The sequence below is a fragment of the Dermacentor silvarum genome, chromosome 7, assembly GCF_013339745.2.
Source record: "Dermacentor silvarum isolate Dsil-2018 chromosome 7, BIME_Dsil_1.4, whole genome shotgun sequence".
In the NCBI taxonomy this organism is placed as follows: domain Eukaryota; kingdom Metazoa; phylum Arthropoda; class Arachnida; order Ixodida; family Ixodidae; genus Dermacentor; species Dermacentor silvarum.
The window spans coordinates 94,432,083-94,448,411 of NC_051160.1; the positions used below are offsets into that span (position 1 = coordinate 94,432,083).

The 16,329-nt window shown below is 45.9% G+C and overlaps 1 protein-coding gene across 10 annotated transcripts in view; it reads right to left on the bottom strand.

The window, feature by feature from the left end:
• LOC119458283 (uncharacterized) overlaps positions 1-16,329 on the bottom strand; it is a 43,709-nt gene that overhangs the window by 17,736 nt on the left and 9,644 nt on the right. For 3 of the 10 annotated variants that reach the window (XR_007467943.1, XM_049671002.1, XM_049671003.1), the window contains 2 exons: positions 11,932-12,018; positions 5,553-5,711 (listed from right to left, as the gene is read on the bottom strand). Coding sequence is in view for 9 of the 10 variants with exons in the window: in XM_049671002.1 (XP_049526959.1) it covers positions 5,553-5,561 (9 nt within the window). In the remaining variant the exon portion in view is untranslated. The other 7 variants (XM_049671005.1, XM_049671001.1, XM_049671004.1 and 4 more) reach the window with 5 other exon arrangements.

The window sequence follows — 16,329 nt, forward strand, 5'->3', positions numbered from 1 at the left end:
CGGTAGTTCTGTGGGTATGGCGCAGCGCTGGTGAGAACGGTGTAGCGGGTTCGCTACACCGAGATGCCATAACGCTCGCGTAGTTAGATTTAGGTGCATGTTAAAAACCGCAGCTAGACGAAATTAATCCGGAACTCTTCATTACGGAGTCCCCCATAGCGCACTTTACAGATTCGAGATGTTAGATTCAGAACTAAATTTTAAATTGCAAGCAAGAATGTTTACTCGCAAATAACAACAGTATCATCACATAATAGCATCCAAAATACAGTGACAAGCCGTCCGAAAAGGTTATCAACGCTCTCTCGAATCTCTAATTTTGAAGTATTTCTGTCTCATTGCAAAAATAGGAAGAATATATGTTCGTACTTACTTGTTTTATATCAATCTTAGTGCGTCGCAGCGGCTTTAATGTGCCGAAATCGCCTCTCAGTCGCACCGCCGTCGGCAGGAGTAGGAAGAACACGAATAGGCTTGATAATTCTTCTATTTGTTTTCTAGAAATCATAGCTGTAGCTTTCTTCGCAGCGATGGTCGTGCTGTGCGCGCTTAGCAGGCTCCAATGCCTTACACTGAGCAGAAAAACAATCTTTGAATTTTAGATATATCTTTTTTTCTTTCGAAAACATACCACGTCCACGATGTGATGTACTTTTGCGTCACAATTTGCTCAGTGCATCGGCTACCTACGCAACAAAATCAAAGCAAGTTTCTTTCGGTCGATCGATATTACCTGTCATGGCCTACTTCTTTTTTTTTGCCCCAATAATAGAAAATGTATGCCGTTGACATGACTTATTTGTGCATTTTCAATCTGAATCAGTAGTCCAAGCCGAACGTCCCTCTGCAGAAAGTGAGTGCTATTGTTCTTACCTCTGCTGTCGCTTTTCGGACAGGATTGGGCCGTGAGATACGACAACAACTGGCCTCACAGACGAGTTGCGGTAAGAGCCAAACGTTTGTTTCTAGCGGGGTCCTCCAGTAGCGTAGAGCATGAAGCGCGTACTTCAGAAATTCATGTATGCCGGCAACGAGTCCGCAATATGTGCATCACCAGCGTGCGCACTTCTTAACTGCAAGAAATGCATTTGCGCAAGTACTCCACGTACGGGAAAACAAGTGTTTCCGTTGCGTGGGCCTCTCGTCATATGGGCCTACTCGTGACGTTCGCCGAACACCCACTTACACCTACAACTAACACTTACAATCGTGCATGCCTGATTGAACACTTGTTCGGCGAGCCCCGATCGCTGTACATACTCTTCTCGCGAATCCCATGAGTTATGGTTTCGGTTATTCAGCACCTCTGGTTCAGAAAGCTCACAAGGTGAATTTCTATCAAGGAATGAACCCTTGCAGAAGGTGTTGGCACTTTGCAATATATGGACCCACTTTCTAAGCGAATCGCGTGACGCCGACTGGTCAGTGATTGCCAAATGATAGCATCTATAATTTTAGCCGCACGATACCGCAATGACATATAAGTGGGCGGACATCCTTTTCAATCGAGTGCCACTGCTGCAAGCTGCCCACGAAATGAAGTATTTGTTTCTAGACCAATGCACTTCAAAGAAATACCCTAGAGGCCGTGTACAGTCCGCTTCTTTAAAAATTCCATCCATTGTTTATTGTAATAGCCTCGCACCCACCGAGGTGGCTACGGAAAGCTTTGTGAGGGGCAGACTAAAATGGCGCAATAGTGCATTCTGTGTGCAATGAGACCAGGTACAGCACATACAGTGTGGCTACAGTTACTGTGCGAATGGCGAAATTCAATGCTGCTACAATTTGCTCAGCAAATGTTGCCTATTAGAGCTGTAGTCGTAGTAAGCAATATGGCATGTTAAGTGGCTCAGAACGTCTTGTAATGTCCTTGCGTCGGAGAATGTCTAGTCCCTGTAAGCCATAATTTCACGCGCACAGTGTGTCATGTCATGAACAACAACAAAGCAAGAGATTCATGAATCACACAGGATTTCTTCCTTTGATTTTCAGTGTAGGCATGGAACACGTGTAGGCATGGAACACATTGCCGGTGAACATAAACAACATATATAGACGGGTCCATTCTCCAAGCAATATTTGCTAACATATTACTTTCTTTGATCCGCATTAATAAACACATTGCTTTCTGCGCAATGCCATGTGCAAAAGTCCCCATTAGTCACGGAATTACCATCAATCACGGATTAGTGTGGCTACTTTGTGAGGGTCACGACAAGATTACATGTTCTTTTATATGAAAAGACTTAGTCCAACGCAATAGACGGTTTTGTTTCGACGAAGGGTAGACCATTTGCGCATGTTTATTTCTTGCAGTTGAGAAGCACGTGTGCTGATGACGCAGCCATCATTCGTGCCTTGCAGACACAGATGAATTTTTCAAGCATTCATTGCCATGCCCCCCGTACGCTACGCTACAAGCGAACGTTAGACCCTGGCCAAAATCCCTCAGACAAGCCAGTTGTTGCTTGAGCTAGTGCTACAAACGCGGAGGCGTGGGGGCAGCCCCCCCCCCCCCCCCTCACCTCCAGAGGCACGAACAATAACAACAAATTCCTCGTGGGGAGACGCATACGTCTCAAGCAGTTAGTTGAAACTGCACAACAGCCGAGCCTCGTTGTACGGCACACACTTCCTATTATTGGTAGCACTCAGGAGCACTCAAGAGCTGCACTGATGGTTTGCAACATCCGGGAGGGTACGCTAAGCAAGTTTTGCTTCAAATGTACTCCATCGGCACGAGCACTCCGATTCTCGCTGCTGTGGAGCCAACATAAATACGACCAATCGGCCTATATGTATAGTCAACTTTACTACCGCTACAAATGTGTGTGTTAACGGCTCTGTTCCTTATGCAACTATATGAAATGAAACAACAAAAACTACTTAATATCCTCACAGCAACAAATCTATGCCATCAAGCGCATGATTCCTTACTTAAAGCAACTAGCTTTCGTGAAGCGTACGGCTATTAGCTCACATTGACGATCATTATTGAAGGGCTAGGCTCCATTTCTTATCGGGATGTTTATGAAGCGCTTCCTATCACCGCAGGCCAGTTGAACAGCTTTTCACCCGAGGGGTTCCTCGGAGAGCCCGCAACCACGCTGAGATGGCCTCGAAGGCCTCCTGCATGCGCCGCCTCTCTCCAGGCGCCTCGCTTGAGGGCAAGAAACATCACTGGAGAATGTCTTCCGCGTAAGTTGAGATATACACACGGCGGTGTCGAGCGCGTTGGTGAAGCCCGTCCAAGGCCTCAGGTTATTGTGATATGTAAAAGAAATGGTGCCACAGCGCTCACGGCTACTGAACCCCCAAATGGGGTGCTGCCGACGCGCCTTGTGCTGTCGGACAGGAAGCTTACGATGATCAACAATGGCCGCCGTGCCAGGCCTGCGTCGTCGGGCACTTCGAGCATGGCTGCATCACTGATGTTATCAAAGCGACCCAAAATGCCTACTATCACGAACAGAGCAATTTTCAATGGATTTTGCAGCTATTTTGAAGCTACAGTTTTCTTAACTTGAGTACAGTGCTCAACAATTAAAACGCCACTATCGGAGCGCGAAGGTGCTGGCACGTTTGGCGCCACCGGCGGGGACTGAGGACACCAAGTTGGCGCATTTTGTCTCACATGAAAGCGAGAGTCTTTGACATGCATTGTGACTGTATTCGGCCCTGCAGCAATCACCCACCACTCACCGGTGGAAGAAAAATCGTCGGCCGCGATGCGGTCCGCGTATCACGTTTCAATTGCTGAGCCCTGTACAAACTGCAGTTTGCAGTGTAAGGTTTGACTGAAGCACCTTTGAGCAGGTAAACACTGCATTGTGGATAAACAAGCTGACGCCATCTATAAGTAGTTAGAAGTCAGCGCTTGAGTTCGTTCTTTCGTTCTTTCCGTCCTCCGTCCGCTGTTGCACTGTTCTTCTAATGGATTCCCAACTAGCCCAGTCAAACACATTCCCCATTTAGATGCCGCAACAATATCTGGGTGCCTGACTATTCAGACAACAAAAGAGAGCAACATGTACTCTGAGATTACTGAAACAATGTTAATTCACGATGTTAGCAGCATTTCTTGCTTAGCGGACAAGAGTTTCGTGCGCAGGCCGAAACGACTAACACTTTGACCACCCCAGCAGGTTCGTCATTGTCCTCTTTTGCTTTCTATAATAATAATTTACTTCAAGGTCAGACGACACGTCGTCCAATTATCGATTTCAGCACTATTAAAACCCTGATTGCCGCAAAATAATTTATGACGTTACACTGCGTCTTCTCTTATCGCCTCAATGGCACATTGAGACATTAAGCACAATCAATCAACGATAAGAGCTTCAAAACGTAGTCCATACGCAAGTGCCAAGTGATGCTTTTGGTGTGTGAAAATTGTGGCAAAACTTTGATGCTTCGCGGCCTAAATGTCCCGCCTGCTTTTCAGAGGTACTACGTGCACTGCGCTGGCTTCATGCACACATGTGAAAAATTTTCGGAAGTTGGAGGACTTAAGGTATGCGGGCTTTTGGGGTAGATTCATTGTGGCATCCTCATAAGTGGGCGGGTGTGCTCGCGTTTAGCAGGTGGCGCGGGAACTAAATTAATTTCAGATCCTGAAGCTGTGAGTCATGATTGTTTTATTCGTTTTCTCCACTCTGGGCATCAAGCTGTAGGAAATTATTTTTGTCATCTTTGTCAGCTTGTTTCTTTTACGAAATGGTTCCTTTACAGCCTACATGTCTGTGAGCAGTCAGCAGCATACACTGACACACAAGGGTAATTATCGCAAGCACAAACATAAGTGAAGGTACCTTCCTTTGTGATAGCGTTCATTTAGAGCTACATTTCGTTACAAGCATGCCTAACACACATAGGTTATGGAACAATTTTCAGGAGTATATCATAAGGCAACCGCATACGCGAATGAAACAAGCGCTCTTTTGGCGCCAAAATTCCTTCACCTTCGCAAACTTTCCCCTTCACAAACTTAACAAGCATGATGCAATATCCATTCAGCGACAAAGCATTACTGCCCTTGAGCGACAGCCGCTAGCATCGCGTGCTCATGGTGACTGGGTTCGGCTAAGTTGGTTGCGCCGTCCCGAAGTCGGATCGGTGTGACAAGCGCCTTGAAACACTCTTGAAGCTAGCACCGCAGTAAAGAGACCGCAAATTCTACCATAACGAGTAACGACCGGCTATAAAGATGACTGCTCATGAAGAAGGACAATGCCGTTGCTTTTTTACCTTAGTACCTAACTGTTTGCCCCTCTTTTCAACTTTATGCGCACCGATTCGTGCAGTTATGAGCAATATAAAATTATATGTCGTATTGTGCTATGTGGATTTGCGACATTGAATTATTACTCAAAAAGCATTCCTAGAGTTGAAAGCACAGTCAGTCCCTCAGTACACATTGAATAAAACAAGACAGACCAGTGCGTCGAAATTGCATTTCGTAGCATTTTGTCACCGAGAGGGCGCCTGCTGACGACATGACTACCGCAAACTGGTATTCACGGGGAACTCGTGGCTCCAGTGCGTCTTACGTCATTCATTTATTTGGTCAAGGATTCGCTGACAGTCTCGGTTGTACACCAGTCTTCGCTTGCCCTTCAATACTGGTAAGAGTTGTCGGAACCTTTTTACGCAAGTTTGATCTGGCTTGTCTACAGTAGAATTCCTCACCCGTATTTCGAGCCACATATCTGCAAATATAAAAAGGCAGCAAGACTTTTGTCAGTAATGTACTGCAGAAATTGCCTAAACTGTTGATCACATATGAACTTTTTCACGCAAATGCGGTTGTGCCTCGTAATTACACCATATAATGTCAGAGTGAGAGAAAAAGGATGTATAACAAGGCTGACAGGTTGACCAAAGGTCTTTGAGGTTGGCTTCCCGGGGCGGTGTGAAAAGAGTAATGGAATTATAAGACAGAAATGCACAGACTGTGTAAAGCGCACACACAATGTAGCAGTGTCAACGGCAGCACTCAGGCTTCTCAAAGTATTATGTAAGCCCGTAGACCTCAGGAACATGAACAACGTTGATTTGGCCTTCTGCGTGGAGTATTGAGCTAGCAATGTTTCTTTTGACTGTGGAAGTATGTCCCAGTATTCCCAGCGCTGCGCACAATACTTGCTTTTCTGCAAGCTAACACGGGCGCAACAGAGGATGTATCTTAATATTTGGATACAGCTGCACGCGTCGTCACATTTAGATTTGTCAGCCATCCCAATGAGGAAAGCATAGGAGTTAGTAAATGCGTCGCCGGGCCACAAACGCTACAACACGATCTACTCGCGTCGTGGTAATCCAGGCCATAGACAGTTGTACGTCAAGGGACACCGAATGTAGGCGCTGTCTTTCATCGTAGACTGTGATTTCGTTCTTTTGCATACAGCGTTAGAACACTCGTACACCATCGTCAGCGGTGTACTAAACTAGCTCCTAAAAACCGTGCGACAACAGATTGGCCCTAGGAGAAAAGAGAAAAAATACACAATGCTTATAAAATATCGCACTCCCAAATCCTTCAACTAAAACCAAAGTCGAGATACTCCCAAAACTTTTCATAGTAATAAAAGGTAAATGTTATAAATACTGTGGTTTTACGTTTCCAAACCACGACATCATTATGAGGCACGCCGTAGTGGGAGACTCCGGTTCAATTTTGACCACCTTGCTTACTTAAAGTGCACCCAATGCCCGGTACACGAGTGTCCTTGTATTTCGCCCCCATCGAAACGCGGCCACCGCGGCTTTTCTATGGAAACAAAATTATCGTCCTTTTATTTCATCATCATCATCAGCCTATATTTATCTCCACTGCAGGATGAAGGCCTCTCCCTGCGATATCCAATTATCCCTGTCTTGCGCTAGCGTATTCCAACTTGCGCCTGCGAATTTTATTTACTTCAGAGTAAATAAGGACACGCTGCGGCTGGTGATATACATAATACTGCCTTGTATTTTACTTCAGAGTGCTGTTAAAAAACACGACATCATATAAAATGCACTGCAAGCAGTGAGCGCGTTTCATATTTATCTGGTCTTGATGCCTTCTCCATCTTAAACCGCTGGCACCGCCACACCGATCTGAAAAGAAAAATGAGTGCATCGCTTTGATACAGAGACTGATTCGCTCTACTTAAACATACTACCCCATGGATTTCGACCCCACCCACTTCGACACTAACGTGATGTTTATAATAATGAGGGCGCTGTGCAGGCGTATAGATGTAGTGGTTACAAAGAGATATCCGCATTGTGCTCAAGTCTTTATTGCATTGGAAGGCACTCTCCCGTCTTCTCTGATACCTCAAACCTAATACCTAGCTTGCAAATATATCCTCTGTGCGTTTTCTCCTTGCACATTTGTTCCAATCCAGCTGCACACGCAGCTAGCCGCTGCAGCGCATTTGACTTTGGTCGCGCAGCTGCGCGATTTCACTACTTGTGGACACGGTCCTCGCTCCTTGGCTGTGCATATTCCATTGTGCCTTTTGCTATTTATGCTATTGTGTCTTGTCGCAGCAGATTTAAAAATAAGGCTGCTTCTTCGCATGTCGACTCCCACTTCTTCCCATATAATCAGAACCGTTATTCCAATTTTGCGCTATAATTTTAAGGCATTTGCGTACATATGCTTCCGGCAGTAGGCAAGTTACTGTGACAATAAGATATATACATGACCTCTCCAGAACTAAGTGCAACTAGTCTCATCCGGTGGGTACAAATATTGTCCATCGTTTCCTGTAAGACATTGTGCGCGGTGGCCCTCCTTGGAAACATTTCACGGGCAAGGGCGAATTCTTTCTCAGAAAAAAATTAGCCATTCCTTTTTCGCTGTTACATGAAGCGAAACCTCGCAAAATCTTTGGACCATCTAGCCAATGGCCTCGTCATTCTTCAAAATTCTACAATTAAGCAAGCTTTGTGTGTAACTTTCTTGCGTCTTTCGTGAAACTCCTCCGACTTCTGCACCTTTGCGCAATTCTTCTAGCTAAACTAATTTCATTCCTTCTGTAACCTTTTTATTGTGATAACAATTACAAGAACACTTATGGCATATTTTCACCGTCGTCGTAGCCGTCGCCGTCGCCGTGAGGTTTCGTAAAGTTCAAGTGCGATAAGACCCTATCGCGCCTCACGCTGCGTACGATGTGGGTGCGAGGAAAAGCGCACTAGGGTTAGCAAAGAAGGGGGAAAGGAGGATGACTTGATGCGGCCGACTACACAATCGCCCAATGTTGGAAGTCACGTGATCAAGCGCGTTCACGGAGGGGGGATGTGAGCACATAGTAACGATATCAAGGGCGTGTTATAAGTGGGCAGTCAGGTGAAGTCACGTCCCCTATCTGCACATGGCTCTCTGCGCATGGCTCTCTGCGCGGCTGAGCACATAGGCCGCCCGCGCCCACTATCTTGAGTAAACATGTGGAGTGTGCGAACGCTGGACAAGCTGATATCGCCGGTCAGTTTATATGCGCTATCTGCCAGTGCGCTTTGCGTTTGAAGTCACATTATCTAAAATTTCGGAGACGCATTAAAGTGGGAGGCATCTGTTAAAGTTAGAAGCGTTCAGCGTTAGGACAGTGAGTGTTCACGGTCACTGAGAGAGATCTGGTTACGTTTGTCTGAGTCAGCGTGACACAATGCCAATTAATTTAGTTAGTAAACAAATGTTTATTGCAATTTACACAGCTTAATTAACTACGAGCCTTACTTAGGGTAATTGTCTAATACTTCGTTATCTCTATGAATGATTGGGCGTTGCAGGCGAAGCTGCGACAATTTTCATTATTCTCAAGATTTTTTAATCCCAAAGGGAGGGGCATAATCACACGAGGTAGCAAATGCAGTGTTTTTTGTAACCTGCTGTGTAAGACAAAACCACTTAGGCCAACAACTCAAGAAGGTGGAAGAAGGCATGATGATGAAGGCTTATCATTTTTTGGAACAAAGTTCTGGACTAGTCGGACATTGACACATTTTGACAAGACAATGTCAAAATGTGTCAATGTCCGACTAGTCCAGAACTTTGTTCCAAAAATGATAAGTAACAGTGCATAAACGACACACGCCATATATCATTATCAAAACACCGATGTCAAAATAACGGGCTACCGTGAACTAAAAAGTATTAGTGCAATAGTGCATACCGACACATACAGTATGATGACCGAACCAACAAACAAACAAAAAATGGTCATTGCTTTTAACCTCGGCACAACATCGCTGGCAACAGCAATAAAAAGTGCCTGTGGTTTAAAAAAAAAAGGGGGGGGGGGGGAGGGAGATGTGATTTTGATACCAAACATACATCCTTAAACACATTCAGAAAAACTTATGGATTCGAGGTGCGTACGTCCGACGTAACAAACATCAAGTATCTTCAATTATCCATGCAAATTACCAGCGCTCTCATGCATGCATTCATTTATATTACTTTCCACACAAAGAGTGCTGGCCCTTTGCATATCGTGTTACCGTTTTCCATTCACATATTTTTCCATGTCGCTCCCAGTACTGGAACTCTGCTTCGGGTGTTATAACTCTCATATTCAAAATCTTCATATATTACCGGTTTCTTATATATTAGAGTCCCATATTTACGTCTTGTATTATATGCGGATCAAAAGCAATATTTACGCGATTGCGTTTAGGGCCCCGTGTCACAGAAAATCCGGCGTCGGCGACCGGCGTGTGATCACAGGTGGCGGAGAAAATCATCCAACCACATCGACCGCGCAGGCCCTCCACGTGGTCCAAGGTTTTGGTGAACAAAAATTGAATTTCTCACAGTGAAATCCGTCACAAAAATGGTAAAGTACGAATTTACCATTCGGCGTCGGATTGTAATTTACGTGTACGAGAAAACCTAATTCTGCTACGAGGAAACTCAAACACAAACCCCTTTTCTAGCATTTCTACCAGACCTGCGCGCTTCGGGGCAATAGCAAACAATTAATAAAATAATAAAAAAGGTGCGAGGGTCTTCACATTTTAATATAAGAACACTTATATTGCCCCCAGAAAAACGTCTTTCCAGCAATGCATTTCATTTTAAAAGTGAAGCCGACTTTAGGGTATCGGTGTAAGCTTGGTCTTTGTAAGCTGGCTTTCCCACGTTCAGTGCTGCAGTGAATGAAGCCTACTTGCCGTATGCTAACGATGCGATGCGAACGGGCCCCGATAACACTATCGCGTTGTACTGTTAAAGGCGAAGCTTAAGCGTCCTCCAAGTTTTTTCTGCCAAGAACCGAGCTAAAAGTTTTGGTTTCGCTTTTGCTGCATGGCTACCATCATCCTCCCACTCTCTAGCGTACGCATAATACATATCAGCAGAAACATCGCTTGGAAATAAGGCTACATTTTTAAGAAGTCACAGAGTGTGAACAATTAGCACGGCATACCAGTATAAAAGTTATTCTGGTGCAGAAAAATACAGATTAATGGATACGTAACAAGGCGCAGCAAACACGGTAAATGGCCTAGCAGCTTAAGTGTACCACTAGTCATATACCATATTTTTAGAAAAGACAGAAAAAGCGAGTGATTTGAATACACATCACATAAACATGTACACAAACCCCATCATCTTACACACAGACAAACATAAATAAAACATAGCAAGACAGCTTGTATAGGCAGAGGAGACACCTATCTATTACGATGTTCACTGTTATTGATTTGTCGTATAACCTCCTAAGACCCCTTATACAATGCATTGCACACTGACTTCAACATTCTTTTCGACATTCACTCGGAAGTGATTACGCCAAATATTCATTCTGTGTATAAAATACGGTGTATTTGTAACTTCAGCGAAGTGGTTTACTCATTTTCTAAGCGAAGGGCTTTCGAGAAATTTGACACTAAATTGATCTTGACATCTCTGTCGTGCTAGACGGCCGAAAGCAACCTGGAGGTGTTTTTCGAAATCACCGAGATTGCGTGAAAGTACCGGACGCGGCCGCAACATGTCAATGTATTACACGTAGTTCTGTATCCATCTCAGCGTTTAAGCAATAAAATGCAGTTTTTACCAAAGCAAACATGAGAAGACGACGGAGATAGTTATTTTCTTCCCGTACGTGGAGACGCACCTTTCGGCATCTAACCGGGGTATTTAAATTTTAAAATTGATTTTCACCTTCATAACATAAGAGTAGACAATAAAAACCACCTCTTGAAGAGCGATTACAGCCCATAGCTGTAGTCGGGTCTCAGGAGAACAAGAAAGCAAAGAGAAAAAGAAAAACGCTAGACTGCAAAGTCGCATTGCTACTTCTAGGGAAATCTTACTTAGTACACAAACCCCACTGCTAGCCCGAGTTCCGCTGTCACTACAGTGTGAAGGAACAGAAATTTGAAGTGCTTACGTGAGTGTAAGAATACTTTTATTCTTTTTCTTGTGGTTATTAAGAGTGACAGTGCCAATAAACTGTACACTTTTTTTTTCTTCATGCGAAATACCGTCAGGCCAGGTAAAACAATTGTTAGGAAAGAACCATGCCATTGATGACATAGTCAAAACAAAAAGACGTTTCTAGATCCGCACGGATCCTTTGTTCACAATACGTTTTTCAGGTTATTGTTCCAGTTTTATTCTCAAAAATCACAAATATATTGGCGAGAAAAGTTTTCCTGCGGAGACGGATAAATAGATTTATCCACTCGCGCACGAGTCTTCTCGTAAGGGTTTAGCGCAATGATTTCAATGTCCAATGTGCTCGTCCATCATTTCTGACTTTGCAAAGACAGTTTAACTGAAATCCTCCTTGACTTTCAAAATATCTCCTAAGCGCATATGTCTATAAACTCTCCATCCACCTGCCCAGTTGCACCCAGCCTCGCAGCTGTATCGCTGAATTTTCCCAAGTGTGTAATTACCAGTACAGACCGTATGATAATACGTACAAGCTTCATTCAGGGCTACCAAAAGGACACCACAGCTGCTGTCCTCCGCTTGATACAAAAGATGCTCATACCCATACTCCGGATGGCCTGCAAGCAAAATAAAACGCACAAGTCACTTTTGTGAACTACTAAATGTGATGCGTGCTTCGATAGTGTTATTCAACTGTTACGTTATCAAGGATTGCCCATCTCCTTTATACGGTAAGTGCGAACTTGCGCTGCAGCTGAATGAAAAGAATTGGCTGAGTTGATACTACTTTATTTAACGTGTAACAGAAACGCTTTTAAGACAAGGCGAAAAAAAATTAGGGATACTTTCAACCGTGCTAAGTAACCGCAGAAGCGTAAGCGTGACGGATGCTGCCGGAACAACGAAAATAGTAACCAAGAGGTGTGCAATTACCATATGGTTAGTACACCCCGTATGCGCGACTATAACTTCGTTTTATACATAGCAGGCAGCGCTACAAAGGCTAGTGAGATTTATCTCGCCTCTCGCTCTCGCGACCGAAAAATTGTGCATCACACAACGAAAGAAATATATAGCTATGCATCAAGTAATATGGAGTAACATTAGATCTTGTACCTTTCCGTCGTAAAATATGACGTATTTATTACTTCAACGACTTGGCAAATATAACTTTCTTTACGACCGAAAGCTCGATTAGGGTGAGATGTTTTTGCGAACAATGGCCTCGGCGCATTGCTCGCGCGCCCGCAATCAAAATGTAGCACGTCGCGCACTGGATTCGACGTAGTCTTGTCTCAACAAGTTGTAGCTGCAACATTTGTAGTGGCAGTTTTGTAGAATGTGTTGCGAATGAAAAATAATTGCTCTACGAAAGGCGGCCGGGAGGGGGGGGGGTGGAGAGACTTCTATGACCGCACTATTTCAGTACCTTCCGGAACGTGAAAAACGTTCACCGTTTAATTTCTTATGTCTAAACCACGATATGATTATGAGGCACGCCGTAGTGGAGGCTTCCCATTCACTTCGACCACTTGGGATTCTTTAACGTGCACCCAACGCATTATCAGCATAGCGCACGCGTGTGTTCGTGTTTCTGTTTTCTTTTTTTTTTAATTTTAGCCTTATAAAAATGCGTCTGTTGTAGACAAGCATCGAACCCTCTATGTCATGCTTTGCTGCACAACGCTGTCGCCACTACCTCACTGAGCACAGGGCGCTTTGTAACCGTCCTGAACCAGCCAAAACAAGCCAGGACGTCTACAACTAGTCAACAGAGCTACAAAACACCTTTTCTATGTCCTATGAAAGACTGTTAGAAGATGTTTTGGTAAGACTTTTACTGTTTACATTTGGTAAGAAGGCTGGAAAACGTTTTGCACAAAACTCCAACAAGATATCCTGTTGACTCTCATTCGGTTACAAGTATAAAATAGACATTTCAGCGCTTTCCTCCGCTTTATAGGGTTGTTAAATATTTAGCGCCCAGAAGGGCCACACAGCTTTCTCTTAAATAACACGCACATGCGCTTCCTTTCCTTCGGTCTGTCAGTTTACACCTTCCTGAAAGATGCACATGTTCCCTAGCTGCACATATGTTGTCGCACTGTCTTTCCAGTTTTATAGCATTTCGTCTGTACGTATGTCACGAATGAAAAAAAAAACATTAGGCAAACCTAAAGAATAGCGCTATACTGCAGTGGAAAAGCGTATGTGAGCATAAATACATGACCCCAGGTCATTAACTGCGTTACTTGAGAAAACAGAAAACGTTAAAAATAAATTCAGCGGCTTCGCGTGCCCGAACCACGATCTAATTATGAAGCACACCGTAGATGGAGACTCCCGAATAATTTGAAGCATCTGGGGTTCTGAACGTGCACCTCAATCTACGCATACGAGTGTTCTTGCATTTCGCTGCCACCGAACCCGCGACCTCGAGCTCGGCAGCGCGACGCTTTAGCCGCCAAGCTATACTGCGACGGGTAACAGAAGACGCGTGCCTACGCAAAGCAACTGCGCAATATTCAGTGTCAGCGCTAGTTTCAGACAGATGGACAGGTGTGTCCAACGATATATTTTTTCCGCAGAAGATCACGCGCAGTAAGGCGGGTTTCAACCTGGCTGGCTCTCCGCTGGCTGTCACTATCCAGCGTTTTTCTTAGGGTACTGGTTCAACCTCCGCACCAGTGCGTTATATGCCACGTTTTCGCTTCTGCCTAAATCTGCACATTGAGATCCATCGCAAATGCGATCTGAGGTGTTCAATCAAGTAGTAAAAAAACGGTATTATCGCAAGCTGATTCATTCTTAATATATTACATGCCGGTGAACAGTGTAATATTAAGAATGAATCAGCTTGCGCTAATACTGTTTTTACTACTTGATTGAACACCTCACATCGCATTTGTGATGCATCTCAATGTTCAGATTTTGGCAGAAGCCTAATCTATATATATATATATATATATATATATATATTGACACGTACACTTGTTTATCTTTCACCGGTGGCCGCTTTCAACATTGGCTGACAAATGTTAAACGTTATCGCTCGGCGCAGGACGCGCCGAGCGATAACGTTTAAGCGCTATGTGTGTTATGACCATCGATGAGCACGTCTAGATCGGTAGACCGGCGTCTGGCGTTGCGGTTAATTCGTGGCGTCGGATCACGGCTGCGTCGGCTTGCTCTGCTGCTGCTACGTCGCGTCGGAAGGTCTTCGTTCGGCGGCGATGTGCTGTCAAGGCTGTTGCTAGGCGGCGTGCTGATATCTCGTCGTGATGATTCGCGAATCGTCGTCGTCGTCGGCGGCGGAGGATCTTCGGCATTGCGTCGTACAGCAACCGCACCTCCATCGGTTGCTGCTTTTAGTTTCCCGGGTATGGGCTGGGAGATCGGCCCCGGGTTGGGCCGGCATACAGGCGGCGATGCGGCGAGATGTAGCGGCCTGGTGACGGCGAGCGTGAGGGCCGTCGTGGTTGCCACTGGGCTCCGGCAAGGTAGTCGGCGATGTCACGTGGTCGCTCGCCAAGCTGTGGACGTGGCGCGTTGACGGCGAACCCTCGTAGGCCCATCTCGCGGTATGGGCATCGGCGGTAGACATGGCCGGCTTCCCCGCAGTGATAGCAGAGCGGGCGGTGGTCGGGGGCGCGCCAAATGTCCGTCTTCCGCTGGGAGCTGCGCTGGGCGACGGGCGGGCGTGCTGGCGGCGGCGGCGGTGGACGACGGAACTGCGGCGTTACGGGGCCCTGGCGCGAGCGCGGAGGGGGGCCTTGACGACGGGCGACGGCGGCGTAGGTCATCGCTTGCGGCTGTGGTTGAGGCGATACCGGAACTTCTGGCACTTCTAGTGATCGCTGAACCTCTTCTTTAACTATGTCAGCGATTGAAGTCACCTGAGGATGCGATCTTGGGAATAATTTCTGTAGTTCTTCCCGTACAACCGCTCTGATCGTCTCGTGCAGGTCGTCGGCGCCTAGAGCTTGAGCTTCGGCGTAATTGGTCAGGGCACGGCGGTTGTATTGCTTGGCGCGCATTTCAAGCGTCTTCTCGATCGTTGTGGCCTCGGAAAGAAATTCGGCGACAGTCTTGGGCGGGTTGCGCATCAATCCGGTGAATAGTTGCTCTTTGACACCCCGCATCAAGAACCGAACTTTCTTTTCCTCGGACATATCGGGGTCGGCGTGGCGGAAGAGGCGAGTCATCTCCTCCGTGAAGATTGCGATGTTCTCGTTGGGCAATTGCACTCTGGTTTCTAATAAAACTTCGGCCCTTTCTTTTCGCACGACATTCGTGAAGGTCCTCACGAAGTTCTCGCGAAATAGGTCCCAAGTCACCAGGGTGGTCTCTCTGTTCTCAAACCATGTCCGAGCAGCGTCATCCAACGAAAAATAGACATGGCGCAGCTTGTCATCGTCGCTCCATTTGTTGAATGTCGCGGTCCTCTCGTACGTCTCCAGCCATGTTTCAGGGTCTTCAGCTGATGATCCACGGAAGGTCGGTGGCTCCCGAGGTTGCTGCAGCAGGATGGGGGACGCTGGGGCTGCCATTGTGGTCGTTGACTTGGCCTTGATCGCTGTGGTCTTCTCGGGAAGAAGTCCGTATTCTGGCAAAAGTCCTTGCTGCCTACGGCTAGCTCGCTGGTCCTTGGCGACGTTGATCTCGTCCTCCGGTTTCGGGCTTGGGTCGCGGCTTTGCGGGGGCGTCCGCTGCATGGACACAAAAGCACCTCCACCAGATGTCACGTAGTAGTGACGCTGAAGGAAACAGTCGTAAAACAGTGTACGACGAAACGGGTTGTTTATTGGGCGAACCTGTGCCCACAAAAGCAAGGTACACTCAAAGCACAACGATAGCGGCGAACACAGTCGGCGATCGTCGAAAATCTGATCAGCGGCGAAACGCGTCGGCTTTTATACCTGAGTCAT